Source organism: Lepisosteus platostomus, chromosome 14 (assembly GCF_059453375.1).
Source record: "Lepisosteus platostomus isolate fLepPlt1 chromosome 14, fLepPlt1.hap1, whole genome shotgun sequence".
NCBI lineage: Eukaryota > Metazoa > Chordata > Actinopteri > Semionotiformes > Lepisosteidae > Lepisosteus > Lepisosteus platostomus.
Genome location: NC_142624.1, coordinates 28,576,829 through 28,598,816, shown reverse-complemented (window position 1 = coordinate 28,598,816; position 21,988 = coordinate 28,576,829). Strand labels below are relative to the sequence as shown.

General features: G+C 36.2%; 1 protein-coding gene across 1 annotated transcript in view; it reads right to left on the bottom strand.

Moving 5' to 3' along the window:
- Positions 1-21,277, bottom strand: part of ly75 (lymphocyte antigen 75) — a 35,666-nt gene extending 14,389 nt beyond the window's left edge. The window contains exons 1-15 of the mRNA XM_088605478.1: positions 21,077-21,277; positions 16,640-17,011; positions 14,468-14,641; positions 13,780-13,938; positions 12,916-13,029; positions 12,409-12,546; positions 11,289-11,477; positions 6,160-6,311; positions 5,704-5,811; positions 4,068-4,156; positions 3,793-3,962; positions 3,142-3,341; positions 2,097-2,239; positions 1,106-1,187; positions 429-500 (exon numbers count right to left, since the gene is read on the bottom strand). Coding sequence (XP_088461604.1) covers positions 429-500; positions 1,106-1,187; positions 2,097-2,239; positions 3,142-3,341; positions 3,793-3,962; positions 4,068-4,156; positions 5,704-5,811; positions 6,160-6,311; positions 11,289-11,477; positions 12,409-12,546; positions 12,916-13,029; positions 13,780-13,938; positions 14,468-14,641; positions 16,640-17,011; positions 21,077-21,176 — 2,262 coding nt within the window. The 5' untranslated portion in view covers positions 21,177-21,277. The remainder of the gene's footprint in view (positions 1-428; positions 501-1,105; positions 1,188-2,096; positions 2,240-3,141; positions 3,342-3,792; positions 3,963-4,067; positions 4,157-5,703; positions 5,812-6,159; positions 6,312-11,288; positions 11,478-12,408; positions 12,547-12,915; positions 13,030-13,779; positions 13,939-14,467; positions 14,642-16,639; positions 17,012-21,076) is intronic.
- Between the last annotated feature and the right edge of the window lie 711 nt (positions 21,278-21,988).

The following is a 21,988-nucleotide window of genomic DNA, read 5'->3' as shown; positions in this document are numbered from 1 at the left end:
GCCCTTATCCATGGCAACACATACTGTACAGTTAACAAATTCTATATTAAGTACAGCAACACTAGTACAATGAAAACAATAGACATGATTGCAGGTAAGAGCAAGTGCAATAAAATACAGCAAGTAACGAACTAAAACAAAAGAAAAATTATTATCCTGCAACACTTGGCAAGTGTTTAAAATAGTTGTTTAACTGGTTTTTCAATTCCATTTGGCAAGATGAAGAATGTAGGTGACTCATAAGTAATTAGAAGAAAACAAAGGCGTTAAGCATGTTTGTGTCCCTAATAAATAACAAACCATAACACACTGAAGATGCAAATAAAAAACAGCTAAGAAAAGCAGGTATAATAATAAAGAGAAATAATAAATGGATGTTTTGGTAAATGATCAGGTCAAACAAAGTAAATTCATGACTTGCATTCTACCTTAAATGCAACGCAGTCACGATCATAATCATCATCTTCATGAAACTCTTCTGAAAAAACCACTGAGGAGACCTAAAACACAACAAACAGCTACACTGTCAATGTTCATTGGAATGTTAATTGAAATATTAATTCCCCAACCTTAGTAAAATAATGTTTTTGCTGTGTTTCAAATATGTGATTATGCATTTACCACTGTTTTTCTAAAAAGGAAAGCTCTTTTCGTCCCTAATAATGACATCATCATAGCATTGATACATAATACTTGATTATTCCTCATAATCAGGGAGACTCGTGCTCAATGATATAATGCCAGGCACTAGTTACAAAGGGACAGACAAAACTTCATCAGTTATTATTTTGCAATCCAAGTGCTGTATGAAAGTTACTTTCTACAACTTTGATCTTATCAGTCAAAATGCTGTGCAATAACTAATTCTTAATCTACTGTGTTCCAAATTGAAAAATTAACTAAAATAGTTATGCTGGCTACAGGGAAATACAGTACATTAACTTGTTGTCTCATTGGTATTTTTAAAATGTCTTAACGATATATAATAACAGTTAGCAAATGTTATTAATTCTAAACACATTTACGATGAAATACAAGTAAGACTTCCTTCAACTGTATACAATTAATAAATAAATGATGCACAATTAAAATGTATAAAACTTACTGGTCTGTTATCACTCCATTCCCACATGTTTTCAGATTCTGGGTTTCTCTTATTCAATCCAGTCCAAAAAAATCTATTGTTACTGTTTAGAAGCAAAATTAAAACAATATGAAAATGGCTCTAACAAAAATTAAAATTACTTGCATAGGTACTGTATTAGTAAATATTTTGTGTTTTAAGTGGGCGTTTTATATTCAGACCAATTTCCTAGTTATGTCCAATAAGGACTGTGCCATAGCATGTCCTTTATAACTTGATGAACAAGGCAGGATACAATTGTTTTAAGAAGAACAATGGTCTCATTTGATAAAAGCATATGAATAGTTGACAAAGTAGTACACAGATTTTGAATACAGAGTAGAAACAGACCATGAATTACACTGGTTTTGCATACTAACTGCAGTGGATGATTCATAATTGGATGTACTTGAAAAACTCTAAAAATAAACACAGCTGAAGCATCACTGACATAGTTCACAGGGAGAAGATGGTGTCACTGCAGGGGTTCTGAGCTGTAGCTTTAATTCACCTGGTAACAATGTACCATGTGTAGGAGAAGAAAACATCTGGAGTCTCTGTTTTTGACACTAACAATGAGGTCCCTCTCTGTCTGGGACTGCTACAAGGGCACACACACAGTACAGCACAAAACGTTCTGTGCCTTCTGAATTTATTTAATTGCTGTTATGATCCGCCAATTTAAATGTACACTAAACAAAGTAGTCAGACCTGATTGAAGAATAAAGTGCAGACTCTTTGCTTGCAGGATTATTGCTTAATCTTACATCACTGATCCACACACAAGAATACCTAACAGCTCCCTGATTGTGCAATTTACAGATAATTCCACTAAATACATTTACATGCTGGACTCTGCAGAAAAGGAAAAAAAATCAAAGATGGGCATATTATTACTGTATGTAAAGTTCCTGGTTACTTAAGTGCACTTTCACACTGGAAAAAAAAAGTAAAAAAGAGAATACAAAATGACCTGATTGTGTCCCTTAACAAGTAATGTAGGGCTTCCATCTCCTCATGGTGGCTGAAACTGGGCAAATGGGCTCCTAGCGCTTCACAGAACCTCTCTGCTTCTTCCCAAGTCCTCTTACGAACTATTCTTTCATGATGAAAAACCTGAAAACACAGCAGTACAAAGCCTTATAAAGGCATAACCTTTCTATGTTCCACATGGGAGAAAGAGTGTAAGCCGCAACTTTAAAAGGTTGCACAACACTCTGCAATGATGATGGCAATAACTATCAACTGTGCGATGTACAATGTTGTTGTAATTTTTAACATTTTAAGTAATATTTCCTGTTCTATATATGAGCTGAGGAACTTAAATCACTGGTACTTTCTGTTGAATCTTGGCTGCTGGCTCTGAAACAAAGTCATGTTGCTGGAAACGTAATGTCTACTGTACATTTTTAACAGTCAGGTATCCCTGCCATGCATATGTCACCCTTAAGCATCAAGAGAGCTGGTGCATTAAGGTTGCGATTGTGGAAAAAACAACAGTGTCCGGTCATTTTTTTTTTTTCCACATGGAGTGCAGCAGAGATGTGCGCTGGGACAAATAGGAGTTTATCGCCTCACAGGCTCAACATTGTCTACATCCAGCTGATTTTTGAGAGCACACAAAGTGGCAAGAATTCTCATGCTCTGAGAAAAAACTGAAATGCTGCAGTCCACTGGAAGATTAACAGGTTGGTTGTATAAGGAATGTGGAATTTAGGTCACAGGGCTCCTATCTTGACTATAGTGACACACAACAAATGGTCTATTGGAAGTGGAACACCTATGTCACTTGCAGAAGGCCATCTCAAAACATCTAAACCACAGTCTTGACTTAGAACTGCCATCATAAAGCTCATTGATAAACCAGGGTAAGTGAATTCAGATATGAAAAATCTGGAGCAGTGGAGCATGTTATTGCCACCAAGTTTACTCTATCCCTTCTAAGACAGCAGACTGTTAGAAATTTTCCATTGTCATATGAACCAAGATTTGCATGTTGTCTAAATCATTTTACTAACCTTGTAACAGTAAAGAAGGCCTTTTTGAGACTGCCAACCAGGAGGACAAGGGGCATCAGGATTGGGTTCAGGTTCTGGTTCTGTGCGAGACCCGATGTCCATCTTGCAGATGGAGATGGCTTTAAAAGTATCACAATCCTTGACCTCCCACTTTCCCAGGGCCTTGCCAGCAGACATTGCAACACAGCCCTTGAGGTGAGCTGTAACAACACAGCTTGGGTTACACAAGTTTTACTTTCTTTCTGCATACACGGGTTTAAACAACAACTAGGCAATAGTTTATTTCACCTATTGCTTAGTTTGAACCATTTGTCTCCCAGTCAAACAAAGAAAATATTTGCATTCATGCTTGGATACATGGACAGAAACTTTCCACTTGTTTTGGCAGCAAGAGGACTCATTCACAACGGTAAAAACCCACTAAATATCATAAGTGACAACTCCCTTAGCAGGTTCTTAAAATAATATACTCAATAAACTTGAAATAAATATTACAAGTCAAACAACAAAGGAAACTTACAGCCTATTATTTTCATTGAAAGAGCAATGACTCATTGAAGTTATTTTCTAATTTCGAAATATTTTCTTAGTTTTAGTAGTTTGTGGTCAAAAAGCAATACAAATACCCCCCCCCCCCCCCTTATTTTCTACCTGGTTCAAATGTATTCCAGTTAGTGTACGTGACACGATCCATTACTCCATTTTTGGTCAGCCACTGGTAGTCTCCAGTGCCATTTGTGTCGTGAAAGCTTGTCCATATGTACTGAGCTTCTTCTCGAATGTTTTCTCTAATGAGGCTGTTAATAAATGCCTGTTCAAACCTGAAATGTGTTCAATAACAATGATGTTTGAATAGAGTCACAAAGACCAAAAGATTATCAATTTAAATACAAAGAATAGACATGATAAAAATGTGAAATGATTACCCGTTCCTTATTGTAAGATCACATCTATCCTTAAACATAACCTCTTTATTTTCCACTTTATAGCATGAATTGCCATGTCTCTTCCAATTCTGTAACATAAGAAGTAAAAACCACCCAATCTTTAGCAGCCTTGAAAAAGATAAAAAATCTTTAAAAGTTTATGTTCAAAAGAAGACCATTTTTAGTGTCAAGACAAGTATCATGAGTGGCATGCTACAATACTTTAAATATATTAAACACTGATATATGCCTATACAGGCTAAAAAAAAATTGGATATGTTTACATTGTTAAACAGACTCTTAATGTTACCAAAGCCATTTGCTAAAAAAAAGAATAGTGTCAGCTGAATGAGATCAATTAGCTACTAGATAGGCTGTATGGCCTCCTCTCATCTTCAGTCTAATGTACTGTATATTCTTATTTCTCAAGATTTTTGCACAGCTTCACGTATATACGTGGTAAAACACATTATTTGATTATTATTAAATTAAGGTTATCCTAATAGACATCCTAAAAGTACTGCTTAAAAACAGTATGTCATCATTATCAAGTGGGAACTGTATTCATGTTTCCAATTTGATAGTTGTACTAAATTGGATTGTTTGGCAGGAATTTTTATATCAACTGTAACCCTTTAGGAATTTCTTTGTACTAAATTTAATTCCCCAAACAGGGAACACAGATATTTCAAGAGACCTCTAAACACATATTAAGAAAGCACATTTTTGCTACTCTATACTTACACATGCAAACCGCATCATTCTTTGACTAACTGCAGCTTAAAGTAGAATGCGATAAGTTTAAAAATACACTACCACCTAAACATTTGAAAGCCACAAACGATGCACAAAGGGCTTGGAAAACGGAACAGCATTGCTTATTTTCTTTGCAGAGAGCTCTCAGGCTTATTAAATAAACAGGGATTACTTAGAAAACCACTCTTTAAAAATCATGTGTAGGCTTGGCTTGATGAGAAGACTAAATCCAAAACAGCGCTGCCCCAACCTGCTTCTCCTTGCAGAGAAGTACAGTTTGCAATGCTGGGCTTTTTATTTTAATAATTTCAAATTATCTAACCATTACTAACAGACATTATCTAGGTTATTAAGTTTCACATTATCAGGGTTTTCTTATTCCTTTGATTTATTTCTTGAGGGATATAAAATATTAGGAGGTATCTGCATGAAATCTTCCATGCTAAAATTTGACTCCTAACACCTAGTGCCAAACGCTGCTTGCAGGAAGCACACAGAGAAAATATATCAATGTCTTCCCAAGCTTTTGTGTTATGGTATAATACATTTCCTCACATTCAGATATCAATATCGCTTTCTAATAATATACAGTATAAAGCTAGCACACTCTGCAATGTGTCCAGGTGGTATAATGTCCTTTGAGAAACATGTACAGTATCACCACAGAAGACCTTTAAAATTTACCTATTTAACTACAGGACACTATTAAATGCATCATTATGTATACAGTTTTATGGAACTACATTAATTTAACAAAATATCAACAGCTTTTTCAAATGATTAATACATGTAGAGTAAATGTACTGTAGCTAATTCATCACTCATCTTGCAATGCTAACTTTTGCTGCTCAATAAGTTGGTACAGGTGAAATCTGCTTACCCCTTCTGCCAGGCAGCCTGAGACTGACTCCGATTCATTTACCTCACCTCTCTTTTTGCACACATAAGGTAGCTTCTCATCACACGGTTTGATTTTCCAAAGACCAAGCTGAAGGTTTAAAGGCAGCAATGTTACCCTTTGCAATACACTTCTCAATGTTCTTGGCAAGAGCATGTCTTTGGTGAAAAAACCATGTCTGAAATCCTGGTTTCACACATGCTGAATTTGCTTTCATTCAACTTCAACACATGACACTATACGAAAAGCTAGCTCTTGTACAAGGACACTTTGCACTGTCATGAAACAGTATGACATGATGTTTGATGGTACACTTTTAATTACATTTCCAACAAAGATAAGCTGTATTTTGTCTAGGAAAATGTACTTTATGAAATTTGAAGGTTGTACTGTAAAAACAGAAGAAAATAGAACAAGAGGCAAACCAACATACTGTACCTCTCCCCAATATGCCACACAGTTAGCAGTACTAGCTGAAGGAAGACTTGGTTCATCCCTACTCCAGTATGTGAAGGAAACCGGAGATTCATCACTCCACTGGAACAAGCCTGAATTGCTCCTGAGTCCTGTCCACACTTCCTGTTCAGCATCTGCTCAATTTGTTATCATTATTTATTAGAATGGCAATGCTTTCATGGATAACACAGAACCTCTCAGCACATACTGAATGCAACTAACCATTTAAATATGACTTAAAACACAATGGTGTAATTCACAGTGTTGGGCTGTCAGGACCCCTCTGCTACTGTACTTTCCTTAAGGAACTCTGTTGTAGCTACTGGGTTTCGTTACATTTTTCCTTGTGACTGTTCTTTATAATTATATAGTAGGCTGGGCAAACGATTTTTAAATTTTAAAAAAAATAAATAAATAATGAGATATAATGATGTGTTCCTGCTTAACTTAGACATTGCACGACTTTAAAACATATAAAAACAGGTTTCGAGAGTTAAAAACCACTTTTTATGCGCGAAAAATGGGTGATTTTTCTTCCTCGTGATCAGCTCAGAATCTTTGTGTACGCTGTAAGGTTTTTACTTCTTAATTAAACGTTTAAAATACACGAATTTCATAAAGACAACACACGTTTCGAAGAGAAAAAATCCCATTCTTTTCTCTTCCTGGTGTGTGAAACTGATCAGCAGGTCTTTTTTTCCCAATCAGAGGCTCTGAAAATAGCGTACCGCCCACTGCGCTCCGTCAGAGAGGGGCGCGGCACCGAGAGAGGGAGGAGGCGCGGAGCTCAGCAGTACAGAACGAACGTTCTACTGCCTGGAGCGCTTATGGCAGTGATCGCGTCTGCATTTATAACTTAGTTTTTAAAATTAATCAAGCAATATGAACCATCTCTTTTTACTTTTAAGTCACTTAATTATCATTAAGCACAGCTTTCTCACCACTTAGACTACTTTTTGATACCATCCTTAGACAAAGCAGAAACTTCTTGTTCTGTCTAATGACATTACAAGTGGAAAGATTACAGATTTTAATCGTCTTTAATTTTGTTACGTTATACATTTTAGAAACGTTTCATCCATACAAACACCACAAAACTATTCTTGATTGTATTTCTGAATGGTATGTTACACTTAGTTCACTGTTTTAAATACATCTAATTAAGAAAGTTAGGTGTTAGCATAAACTATTAGCAATCAATATTAAATTTAGCACTGTAATAATTTGTTGCACTTTCCCCCGCATCTTGTAAAAATATATTTTCATTGTTCAAATATACATTAAATCTGACTATCATATAATAAGTTAAATACAAAACTAAAGAAAAAATAGGGTTAAATATAATTCAAAATATTTTGCTAACAATGTTAACTGTTTATAAATAATAAATTGTATTAACTAAAGAGTAGGATGGCACAGTTGTTAGTATGCTTTTTGTTTTGTTTCTTTTTTCATAAATACCACAGTAGTACCTGATGTCTCAGTAGCTTTCAAAATTAAATTTTGCATGCAAACCTTTGAAATAGAAAGATAACTAAGATATCCATCCATTTATAATGGTGGCAAAGTGGTTAGCATTGCTATCTTGGAGCACTGGGGTCCCAGGTCCCATCCTGTGTGTGTGGGGTTTGCATGTTCTCTCTGGGTTACATGGTTTTTCTCCATATGTGTGATATGACTCCCTCTCGCACTCCAAAACATACTGGTAAGTTAATTGGTTTATGGGAAAACTGGCCCTGGTGTGTGTGTGTTTGTGTCTGTCTGTCCTGTGATGGACTGGCGCTATGTCCAGGGTGTATTCTGCCTTGTGTCCGTTGCTTACTGGGATAGGCTCCAAATCCTCTGTACTGGATAAAGAGATTAGAAATGGATGGAAGTAAAGGCACTGTGTGGATTGAACTATACACAGTGTTAGAAACCCACTATGAAATGGCAGCATCTCACTGAGAATAAAATATTTTATAGTGCTGGCTTAAGTAAACAGCCTTTCCACCTCTCTTGCACATCAGTATCCATACCTAGTTATTTAAACAAATTGCCTCTAATTATAAACATCTTAATATGCTGGCTCTGTGGATCCGCATCAGCGATGTTTGCCCATTCCTTCAATTCATGTGCATCCAACACACAGTTCAATGCTAGCAACTACACAAAATCTAAAATACAATCCTCATTTCAGTATCTATGTAAACATACAGTCTGTTAACTTCATCATCTTCATCAAAAGTATGCCTAACCCCATTAGGAAGTGTTCTTGTTATCAGTGTATTCCTCAGCTATCCCAAAATTATCTTCTTACCAACATCTCTAGTTTTTTATCCTGCAATAACTCAGCCAACACTTAAATCTCGAAAAGCTGCTTGTGTTCATTTCTTTAAATCACAAATATCATGTGTAAATACTGTCCATGTAATACTCTGCATTGTGGAATAATAGTTTATTTTAAAGGGAACTAGAGAAACTAAGAACTAGAGAAATCAAGAAAGGCTTTTTTTCTAGAATTAATAAATGCACATCCTGTTCACTGGGGAAATTAAATCCACACTGAGCAATCTTCAATATGTTCAGAATATGACAGCGAGAATCCTATCAGGGATGCATTACACCTGTTTTCAAGTCCTTGCATTGGTTACCTATCAGGTTTCGAGTCAACTTCAAAATCCTCATCCTCATTCAGTACCTACAGTATATGGCTTATTATCTGTCTACTCCCCACCTTTGTCCGTCTGACTCTGGTCTTCTAGCTGTCCTCAAGAACATCTACATTCTGTGGGTGACAGGGTCTTCTCTAGCTGCACCCCAGAGCTCTCAATTTGTATTCCCAGTGATATCAGTCACGTACCCTGAGTGCATTTAAATCTAACCTCAGAACCTTTCTTTTCAGAAGACTTAGTGTCTGTATCTGCTTCATTTTCTAATTTTGGTAGCACCTCTAACTGCTTGTCTTTCTTATATGTATTTACTTTGTAATCTGTGGTCCTTTTATCTGTTTTTATATCTACTGTATTGCTTTGAGATGCCACTTTTAAAGGTGATATATAAAATAAAGTTTTTTATTATTGTTATAGAGAAACATGATCAGTTTTCCCTGGTCCAGATAAAAAGATCTAAAGCATACTAGTTTGTCACTCTTCTCATTCCCTTTGCTAAATAACTTTTCATACTAATCTGATCAATCTAACTGCCTGTTTTCTGTGCTTTCTCTATCCTGCTAGATTTGCAATTATTCTGAACATTTTCTTCTTGAAATAACTCATTTCTAAATACCTTTTTTCACTGTTAACATCTTGTAGCAACGCTGCGACAAAATATACACTTAGCACAGTTCATCCTGCTACCAACATTGAATAACAAAATCTTAAGATTTCTATATTTATGTCTTTATTTAGTGGTTTCATTAGTGACAAAGGCTAAACTTTCTTGGAAAAATGTCTTTTATGTGTTGCAGAAAAAACTGACTTGCTTTAACAAAGTATGTTTACAAATCCTTTCACCTGGCAATCTACCTGAATGCCCAACTATCTGAGAAGCCCTCCATGAAACCATGGTTGCTATTAATTCATTTAGGGCTTATTGACAGAATTGCTGTTTTTTATGCATGCTAATTTTCTGATTCCTCACTCTGTTTCATGTTTATAGATAAGACTGTATTGATCGTGAAGGGAAATTGATGTACATGATGAACATGTTTGCATGTTCTTTTGTAACATACACCTTTTTGTGATTTTTTTTGTATATCTAAGCAAGTGTTCCTGCATCCCTCTTCTGCACTTTAGTCATGGCTTTTTTTCTGTTTGCTTATTTCAAAGCAACACCTGCTCCATTTCTAAAACTTTTTACTCATGTGCATTTTTGTATTTTTTACACCTCTAGCACTTTAACATCCTGAATTTTCATTTGCCTTAATTTGTAGAATGAACTTGAGTTTTAGCCTAAAGAAGTTTTCATTATCTTTTGTTTCTTGTCCTACAACTGTTATTATTGATCACCGAATTATTGTTCTTGACATGACTTCATTCAGCCTTTCCTGAACGTCTATGACAGGCAGAGAGAGTGCTGTTTCTGGTGCGATCTTTTGCAGCTGACATTTCACTGTTTTAAACGAACAAGAAATTAGATTGCTCATAGATCACTTATCCTATATAAACACAGCGTAATTGCCCTCCAAAAATCCTCTTTTTCTTGTTCGTTTTCGAGACCTTGATCGAAACTGATTTTAGATGTCAGAAAGGATTTCTTTTCTCTGTATTTCCTACATTGCTTTGTCGAGATTTTAACTTTATATCTAACTTTATATCTAGGCTCAGATTTCAAATATATATCGTACAGTAATTAATAGCAGTAAATACTGATGTTTTGCGCCCTCTTACCACAAAAATATATATGTTTTGTAGCTGGGATGAACTTTATTTCGTACGCTTTATTTCGTATTTCGTTAGCTACTGCGATTCGGACACGGACGGTTAAACATGGCGGCAAATCAGACACCCAGAGAGGGGGGGGGCGTCTTCTCGCCTCCATAACTAAAATGCCAAATAGGAGTGGCTTAAGCGACATACACAGTCGTGTAACTGACAGTTTGAGGTAGCCTATCGTGTAAATTTCGCTTTGTTGCTGATAGGTTAAGCTTTCGAAACTCTGCCCCAAAGTCATGTGACTGATTTTTCGCCCTGTTTCGTTGGTTAAACGCAATGATCACAAGCACCACCATGGTAACTGGGATGTGTAGTTTTTAATTCCGTTTGAATTATAACTGTACGTACTGTCTTCGTATTTGGCCAGGGCTTGAAAGAGAGGGCGCGCCAAAAATTTTCGGTGCCGTCGTCTCCGCTTTAAAGGTACCCCCGTCGCGGAAGAATTCGATCTCGAGACGTTTGCCCAGCGTATATATAGTTTATAGTTTGCCATTGTGATGAGATCAAAAACATAATTGAAACAGGTTTAAAAAACTTGACAACAAAAGTAAGCCCCACCTATTGCTAGCTTCTTTTGTCTAATTTCAAGTAAAGAAAAATCTAATAAAAAATAGTATAGTATAGTAGATAAAAAAGTATCTACTATACTGATTTACGGCAGTTAACGGATAATAAACCATGAGAGGTCAGGAATACCTTTATGGAGTTTAGTGATGATCAGCTCCACATCTGCTAAGGAGTGAATGCTGATTAAATCTCCTCCCCTCTCCTTACAGGAACTCTGAGCATTCTGCATGGTATTTGACTCCTCCACCATCATATAACAGAACCCATTAAATGGAAGCCACTCTTTTTCACAAGTGGTTGTTTTGTACATCCATGGGTCTGCCAAAACATTTTTGAGAAGATAGTAAAAGATTTCACATTACAGTTTGGTTGCATACAACAAAAGAAAAGTAAAAGTTACGCAAAATGGCTCCTTTAAAAGTTGGCAATTCAGCCTAAGAGAGGCCAAGAAGAGAATGGGCAGCCAATGAGCTTATCTGGTTACAAATGGCTAATTTAGGATGGATTTCATCCATGCATTTTCCTTGAGAATTAGCTTCAGCACTGCATAGTGTTGTACTGCAATGCAAATACATGGCAATCTTTAAATTCAAATCTTTAAAATGCCACAATTGTTACAGCTTTTCTGTTTCTACGTTCGCTTTTAACATGCCAGATGCTTATTAAAGAATATGAGCAATATATAGAGAAAATGCATGCATGAACTTTCACTTCATGTCTCTTCAGGCCTGTTGTCAGAACAGTGTCAACATTGCAAGTTAAGGTCTTCAGATTCAAAGCTCATCAGGTTATAAAAAACTAGACTGTAATTAGTGATTTCTAATTTAAATATAACTTTAAAATCCAGTCTACCCACACAAATAACTCAATTTAAATGGGATATAGTAGTTATGCAGGAAACTAGTGATTCAAATCACTCACTACATAAAGAAACCTATAGAGATAACCTGTTATTTGTAGCATTGTTAAAAGTTTAAAAATAACATTTTGGAAACAAATTAACTTTTCTTTCCACTTCTCCCTTGCTGCATAAAAAAATGATTATTTCCTGCTATCCTGATGTCCAAATAAGTACTGACTGAAATTTGATTCTACTTATTTTCACAGCCACATGTACAGAGTCCATTTTCAAACTTGTAAGAGATGGGTTAATACATACATATTTCTAGACTGCTAAAATAACAAAAAGCAGTTTTTATTAAAGATATGTTTCCTGATTTGGATTCCCAAAACAGAATAAAGAGCTTACTTATTTCAGTCTGTGATTCATGAATGCGTTTCTTGCAGATGTATGGCAACTTCATTTCACAAGACCATCTCTCCCAGTGGCCTTGAGAATTCATCACTCCACAGCTGGACTCTTTTAACATGGATCTCACAGGCATCCCTTACACACAAAAGGGAAAAAAAAAGGAAGAATGTTCAATCACTTGCATAACCGCGAAAATACAACACATTTACAAGAACACAAAACGACCACTGGTTTAAAGCGGATGTCTTTGGCACCCAGTTTGGGTTTTATATAAATTATACTCGTGTCTTTCTTAAACTGAATTATAAAGAATCCATTCAGGCATCTGACTCTTATTGAACAAGTCCAACAATACCCACCACGCACACTGTGTTTTGCAGGCAATGACCTTGTTTGCTATAATGACTCCTTTGTTTGTACAGCTCTGTTTATTGTATTAACAAAATGCAGGCTGTCTGATTACTCAAACATGATTATTTAGAAAGTAGACAGTCTTATAGTTACCTTCATTCCAGCCCACAAACACAAGTGGAGTCCTGTCAGACCACTGCCACCCATGTGATATATCCAGCTGATTTAATCCAATCCAGACAGAATCAGGAAAGTTGCTTTCCACAGCTGGTGGACATAAACACAGATTAAAATATTAGAAACTGTCCTACACAGTGACTTATGATTGACCTTCATTAGCAATGCTGCTAGCACAGACACACACACAGATAAAGTTCTCCGAAACATTTTTCTGTTCAACAATGAAACAGAGTTTGCAAGACTTTTGAATTTGCTTCTGTAAAGAATTTAAGATAACACTTAAAAGTGTTTTTGACTGAAACTGTAAAAGAGCAATCCTTTATTAAGATTACCAGGACTAAACATCCGAACATTGTTTAGAATTACTTGTTTGTATTCCAGATGACTGTATTACGTTGCTATCCTATATTAATATTTGAAAAACACAGCTAGACAAACATATTACATTTCTATTATATTCACAAGAAACAACATGACTTGATTTTCTTAGATACTGTATAAATTCAGTACAGTGTTCAAACAAATGTTTACCCATGCAGAAGATTTTGAATGTTGAAGTATTATACAATTAACACCTTTAAATCATTTAAATGAAGTCAAAATAATTCAAATATTCAATCTGCGCACTTAGTCGTAGTTAGATGCACATCGCTCTTTAACACATCTATTGTTATTACACCTTCTGACTCAAAATCTATCTCCAGTCTTAACAACACACAGTACACACTGTGGTATGAGTGACCTACTGGCAGAGTCTAAAAGCTAAAAAAAACAAATCCACAATCACAAAATAAATCAGATGGGAATTTCCTTTTGCACAGAAAAAAGCCTTCTCACCGTGTAGGGAAGCCTGCTCAGAGGAATTATACATGCTCAGTAAATCCCCTCCTTGACTGAGACATGACACACGAGCATCTTTCCAAGTCAGCGCCGACTGAAAGTTAAACTGGTAGCAGTGTTCGTCCCTCTCTTCCCACAAGACTTTGCATCCTTCTTCTATGAAAAAGTTTAACAGTGATTTGGTGAAAAACTACTCCCGAGATGTTTGAGCCAAAAAAAAAAATAACACATAAAGCCGAGAGGACACTTGATTCAAAATGACATTATACAGCAAACTGTACAATGCATTAGCCTGATTGCATTAGCTTCATTTCAAGAATGAAAGTCCATTACAACAGCATTAATAGAAAAGTAGCATTTCTGTGTCTTCTAAAATGTTCTTGGATTGCAAAAATCAATTTAGGCTAGGCACTTGTCAAAGAATGCGGTCCATTAACAACAAAAGGCAATGCTAAAAACGAGTGCAGAAAAGCTGCTAAACTTGAAGTTCTAACAATTTGTAAGGTGTAGTCATACATACAGTAATGTTTTCTAACTGTGTTCTAACTGCACTCCTGGAAAATACAACAATGGGTGGTGTTGGGGACTGTCCTTTCCTTACAAAGAACTCTGCACAACAAATTGTTATATTACTTTATTACTTTCACATTTGATCCGTGAATGAGGAACGGCGAATAGCACTCACCAGGCTTCAGACAGACTCCCCACTTGCCATCTGTATCATAATCTGCAGTGGTGGGGCACCATTCCCTCCCCTCCTCTCTCCCATCGGAGATACAGTCATGATGCCAGGTCCCATTCACTTGAAACGGGAGTTCGCAAGGTGACCCAAAGGAGTTCCCTCTCGTCGTATACACCACTGAGAAGAGGACAGGCAGAGTGATGAACCGACTTCATATTTTGCAAAATGGTAAAAAATAATCACTCAGAAAAAAATGGCTTCTACCCCTAACACTGTATTTTAAACAGGTTGAGGGTTTATTAGTAGCAGTATATCCTTACTCCTACAAGTCTCTACATTGGCTGCCTATCAAGTCACATATTCAATATCATGCAGAACAATCTTGTGACTGAATTTCAAGGCTCAAAAATAATCTGGTTCCCTCATACATTTCTGAACTCATTCATGTTTACACTCCCTCCTGTAATCTCTGTTCAGTTGACGCTGGTCCTTTGCTCACATTACCCTGGACTAAATCTCAAACTTTTGGCGAACATGCTCTTTTTATCCCTGTTCCATAATGAGAAACACATTCTTTCACTCTCTTCAAATCACCTTTTTACCAAGACCTATGTCTGACTGCCCTACATTTTGTTTTTATAAACCTGTATGTTCTTGTTTAATTATTTTCTTTTGATTGTGCTATTTTTGTCTTAATCACTATGTATAAAGTCCGAGGCTTGGAAAGGCACTTTAGAAAATAAGATATTATTATGAAAATCTCTCTTTTGTCTTTCCAAGGAACATCTTGAACATTTTGAAACAAAGAGAGGGGGAAATTAGGAACCATACAGAACAAGACAAAATACGTTAAGCAAGCCTGTCCTTGAATGTTTGCATAACTTAATTTCTACTTGCTTAGGTTTAGTTTTCCACAAGTAGTTCAAAACAAGCTTCATTTATTGTGCTTGAAAAGAAAAAAAAGTATTAAAAAATTCAAAGGAATATCACCAGAACAAGGTTCTAGGTTAGCTGTGCATGTTCTTATGAAAACAGTATAGATGTTGCCTAATATAAACCTAAGCCATCATTATTTTATTCAGGGCTGACAATGTAATAAAAGCTTCACACTTTCTTCATTATGGTGGCGACTTCCTTATCTTGCTCTGAATATTTTACATTATTCAAAGTTCGAATACAAGGAGTAGTACATCTTCAAGTTTGTGTTCTTTCAGAAATATTTTTTTAAATTTTCATAATGTTCATAAGTAGAATCATCCATCATAAAACCATAAACCATTTATAATTGTGGCATAATAGTAGTATTTTAACCTGTTAACTGTCAGAATAACTAAAGACTCTTTTAGTTGACACTTTATTGAGCAGAAGTTGAATAAATTAAGAATTATTATTTTTCCAGTGCAAGAGAGTTTTAATCTATGGTGAATGTCTCAACAACCTGGCTAAACGGACTGACCAAAACTGGAGTGAAATCCTTTATCTACAGACTCAAGCCATTGAAACGAGATAATGAACAAGAATTTATTCTCTTTCAGAGTAAACATAAATTGTATTGACAATATGAAAAACACCTTTCTTCAGTTCCTTGTTAAAACCAAACTCCTGTGGCCCCGGAACTGAATTTTTGTTCTAACATTCACTTGTGTCACAGTCACTGGGTGGATCTTTTAGTTTTAATCCTACTAAAAAACTCCCTTAATCTTAAACAAGAAGCAGCTTCTGCCAAAACTCTAGGAATTCCCTTAGTTCTAAATGTTGTTGCTGGAACAGCATCCTTTGTGGATTTGAATTCTAAGAAAGTTTCAACCATTACTGTAAGTGATTACACTCCTTTTTTACAGTGTGGGTACCTAAAAAAACTTTACAAATTTCCTCTTATGTAACTCAACAGTAACAAAACAAGACTTTTAAATAAAATAATAAACGATCTAACTTAAACTATAAATCACTGTGGTACAACAGGCCAATTATAATAGTGTTACTCAAGAATATCATGTTACATTAAGGAGGTGAGTCTCTGAGGTCTTTATTTACTGTACTGGTGACCAGGATACATTCATAACCTGCTAAAAGAAAAAAATGTTTATTCTAAATGTTATGAAATGTTTAACTTACAAGAGCCTTCATGTAAAACCATTTAGTGTAACCCAACATCAGCTCAGCCCTGGCACTCACCTTTATAAGGACGCTGGCAGATATTTTCAGAGCTGTTGTCTCTGACCCACGTATCCGTTAAATCACTGCTTGTAGTTATGGTTCCATTTGAAACAGCTAATGATCTCTGGAATACACCATACAGAATACCTCCTCTGCAGCGCCACCATAACATTACTTTTTTATGGTCACATTCATACATTCCAATGGTTTTTCTTGTGGAGTCAAATCCTAGGCACTGTGATGATCCAATGTGAAAAAGTCTGTGTTCGGATCCCCATTTCCACTGAACAGAAGCAGAAGAGTCTTTGCATTCCGTTAAACTCAGCTTGGAGTTTTCAGCTTGAAGACACTTGTTGGAGGGTTCATGACGAATTGTAAATATGCCATTATCTAGGAACAGAAGAGAAGACAAAACTGAGAATGAGCTCTTTAAAATCTTTTTCTAAGCAATACATTCACAAATATAGTTTTTTTGCTAGAGTAAAAAAGATTCTCTAGAATTAATCCAGAAAAGAGCAATCAGATACATTCCTGGTCTTTAAGAAATTCCCTTCACTGATCGGCTAAAAGAACTGAATCTTTTTAGTCTTGAACAGTGAAGACATCTGGGGGACCTGATTCAACTATTTGCAGCTTTTCAAAGGCTTTAGCAAAGGCGTCTCAATGGACTTCTGATAACTAAGCTTATTTCAAGAATTAAATTGAGATTTTTAGATCTCTTTCTACTATAAAAAAACAAATAACAATAGATGGGCCAAATTACCCCCCCCCCCCCCATAAGTAACCATTCTTTTATCGCATAGTGACTTTCAAAATGTAACTCACATTATATATCTTTTAAAAGTTTAATTACTTTTCATGTACAATTAATAATAAATATTTCAGATGAAGTCAATTCACTGATGTGCACTGTGCTGTTAATGAGGCAGCAGGTATTGATTGTGTAGATCTACAGTATACTGTAAAATAATGCCAAGGGACAAACAGTACACTCCTCTCAAAGAATCAACCAAGAGGCAAGTCAGTTCCTGTTCTGCCCGGCATTCATTTCTTCAGAAATGAAGAGCACGTTCAGCAATAGACTGATTCATCCACGGTGCGACAGGGAGCACTACAGGAGGTCATTCTTGCCTTCTGCCATAAGACTGTAAAACGCATCCACCTTGCGTCTGGGCAGAGGCAACACTGACAGTGACCTGTTTCTGGACTGAACGCATCTACACATCTACTGCTTTATCTGTTCTCTTTCTTTTCTTTTCCCGTTTACAACCGTTTTTTGTGCAATATATGCCAGGGACCTGTGCAATACATTTATATCTATATCTTTATTTACATCTATATTTATATTCATATGTGTGATACGATTTTTCTGTGTACTGTTCTGTTCTAGTTTGTTCTTTGTGTGTCCGGACTGTGAGTAACTCTTTTAGTGCACTCCTCACTGTACTGATTGTATTGTATGTATTGTACTATTATTATTATTGTATCATTCATTACACTGTGGCTGTGTTGTCGGTGTTAAGCTGCTGTTGCACTGCAATTTCCCTCACGGGATCAATAAAGTATCTATCTATTCAGATTTGGGTAGGGGGACTGTATAACCCTGTAGGGACTATGTAGATTGAGTTGGGAAAGCTTGTGGTGTATGTTTTAAGATTAGTTTTGAAACCATACCCTATCTTATTTCATGTTTTGAAACTCCCAAAATGAATTTAACTATAACTGACCTCTGGTGCTATTCTTTTTCTTCATTAAACCATAACATGAGATGTTCCTGAGAACATAAGACAGGTTACAAACAGCTGGAGGCCATTTGGCCCATCTGACCTATTTGGTAGTTTATTACTTATTGATCGAAGGATCTCATCCACCTCCCTCTTGAAGATTGGAAAGCCAGGGTATCGGCTTCAACCACATAGCTGGGTAGCTTGTTCCATCCTCCCACTAACCTCACTATAAGCAATTACATTTTTTGTAGTGTAATTACACTGGCAGGAGCAAAGTGCAGTCTTATCTGCCCTACTAATCAAGGAATAAGACTACATAACCATATAGTGAGTAAGCCAAATGAACAGAAACCAGGGCTCAGTTAACATTCAGTTTTTCAGATGAATCTTTACAGTGCGCTGCTCATCCTCGACATCAGATCTTTAATTCACTTTTATACTGCTTCTCAAGGACAAAAAAGCAGCAACAGTTCAACTCAGGAATATTGTCAACTTGCTGGCTAAAATTGTATATTAAAAACTCAGAACACTGTATAAATCAAAATCAATACATGATCAATCAACACTACCTGAACTACATTTCTAGCTCCAAATGAAAGGTTGTAATGATTTTTTTTCCAGTTTCTACAACAGGTAGCACTTATTGTAACTTACCATCTCTTCAAATAGCTATATTCCTTTTTTCTGTAATTTAAACATTCAGTGGGAAATGCTGTTTTTTTCATTATTATACCCACGATTCCTATTCAGTAATTTCCAAAACAACATTGACAAATGTTTAGACGCAAATCCCACCACGGCTATCACTGCAGGACTCTTTCTGGCTGGTAATTTCAGATGACACTGGCACAGTTCATGCCATGATCAAGAGACAATTCTATTGTATCACATTATGATGCATGATTGTCCTTGCTTTGTGCTCTAGATATGTGTACTTGCTTCCTTCTATTATTATATTGTTACTGGATTTATTTATGCTGCGCTTTACAATATTCCTCACACTCACATGTGTTTACTAGCATGATTTTAAGAAATACTCAGCTCACATTTGACTCTAAACTTATTACAACCCATTTTTCCCCCCTTTTTGTGGATCAATAGACCACAAATCGAGGGGGGAATTGCATAGAAGCCCACTGTAGTTTGCAGTTATTTTAAAGTTATGTCAAAAGCATGATGACAACTTCAAAAATAATTTTAAGACACTTTTAAAGGAAGGAGAAAGGCCCAGTGCAAGACTTCGTGGCTCCTGTATCTTCCATTTTTCTCTGAGCACTTGGTTATTTAACTGAACACCACATTAACCTATTTTGTAAAGAAGGCTTTTTAATTGTCTTTATCTCTAAAACCACAAGACATTAAGCAGGAACTCTTCAGAGGCAGAAAACAATGAAAAAAAGCATGGAAATTATTATTGAATTATTATGGCACCATTAAACAACCAAAAGTCAAGCAGGAATGTGAGCCAATAGGAAATTCAGTCGTGAGGGCAGAGAAAGCCCAGGGCTAGGATGAGCCATCCCTGGTGGAGATATCAAGGTGTGAATGAGTTTTATGTGGCTGGATCTACTCGGAGAGGAAGCTTATTTGTGGCCGTGAACTATGCGTGTCCGCATTTTGAGTACGAATTAAAAAGAGATGTATCAGACCAGCTACAGTAGAATTCGTTTCAGTCAAGGGTGTCTAATCCTTGTCGCGCACAGCTGCTTTCTCTGCAGAGTTGGATTCTAGCTCGGCTCTTTACTACCTTGTTCCACAAATTACTGGGTTGGTCAATTGATTAGGACAAGTTTAGCAGCTTTTCGCATTTCTCAAGGTGCCGCAGACTTACGAAGCTCCCCTACCCCCAAGGACTAGACAGCCATAATATCTGCGACTTTCCAGAAAGTGATGAGGGTGAATGGAGATGATCGTGTTTGGGATCATACACCTTCTTGTAATGGTGTTTAGCAATTCCACGTTTTAAATACACACAGGTCTTCTTAATAAACGAAAAAATAATAATTAAGTGAAACACGGACATATTACACTGATATCAAATGTTTTAAATCGATAATTATTTTAGCTTTCAGAACGGTGTTCTTGATTATGTTGCTTTTAAGAATAAGAACCTGGCTATGGCAACGTGATCGATCACAAAAATACTGTATAACAAAAAAAAGTTACTTTTTGCATTTTCTAGTTCACTTTACATTCTACTTTCAAATTTTAATGTTTACGTAGACAGTAGACATAAACCAAACAAAATCTATTCCCGAAAAACAGCAAATGCAGACACTTTGTTCTGTAATCTGTGACTAACAAAATCATGATATCGGGTTTATTATGTATGACTAAGCGATACTGTGTTGCCTCACTGTGTGACACCGAACTGTCTGGGAAATTTTCGAAGATTACCCAGTCGCTAGTTTGTTAATTTCAGTTTCGGTTCTGAATTGTTCTTAATATTGGTGAAACGCGATCGAATTTAATGAGTGCTGAGACTTTCAGAGCGTCTTCTCTAGACGAAATCTTAGTTTTCCTTACTCTTCAATTTCGGCATGGAGATAACACTGCACAATTCGCGGTTCCTCACATGGCCGTTGCTAGAAACTAAAGACTTCCGGGTTTTAACTTAAAAAAAGCACATATCTAGCAGGCTAATCCTTAAACCCCCACACCCTTTTGCTGCCCGAACAGCTGCACCAAAATGAAGTTTCGAATTCGAAATAGAAAGGTGATCACTTACCCGTATCTCCATTTGCTGTACAGGTTACAAAATAAAGGGGCGTACAGCCCAGGAGTAAAAACACAGAAATATGAGCCCTTAGTCTCGGACCCTTCTTCATGCTTATAACAGTGCACCTGCTATACAACCTAAAGCATTAAATTTACAATATATCTGCGCAATAAACCCACCATTCTCTATGACCGCCAGAGCAGCTGACAGCCCTTATCATTAGTCTCCACCCTTTCTGAAAGCTTACCATAATAAACTAGTCTTCGGGACGCTTTCAACACCCTCCATTGGACGCTTCAACAACTCGTCATGTGTTTCTGTCTTAAAGTGTAGCCGCTTCTCCGACGAAGACGACAATTTTTACTCGAGATGTGGGTTTAGAAATTACTCGAATTGTATGTGCTTATTTTATACTTTGCGTAATATGTTATTTAGATAAATTAGTTTCCATTACTCTTTCTTTCTATAAAAAATAATACCCTTAAAATTAAGGCTTTTAAAAAAAATGAATATTTTCGAAAAGTAAAAGTGAAATTCTATAGATAACGAATTAGGTGTGCGACAGTACTTTATTCTATGCTTTGTGATTAATACATATTTTAAAAAAGGTCTGAATTGTACCTCAGTGTTAAAAATATACATTTTTACTAATACTATTGAAAAGAGTGTGGTACAGTGCAGTCTTCCATTTTCACCGAAGAACAAGGCTGTAGTGTTCTTTTATTTTGTATCATTAGGGAAATGTTGATTAATTAGCTACGCTGTATGTCCTTTAAATTTCTTTGTATTTAATTTGAGTAAAAAGGCACCAAACCGGAAGAGTTACAGGGTTTGCAGTTCTAATTTGTGACAGAAGAATCTGCAATCTTAATGAATTGTACAGAGACTGACAGTGAGAGTCACTGGAAAATGAACAAAACG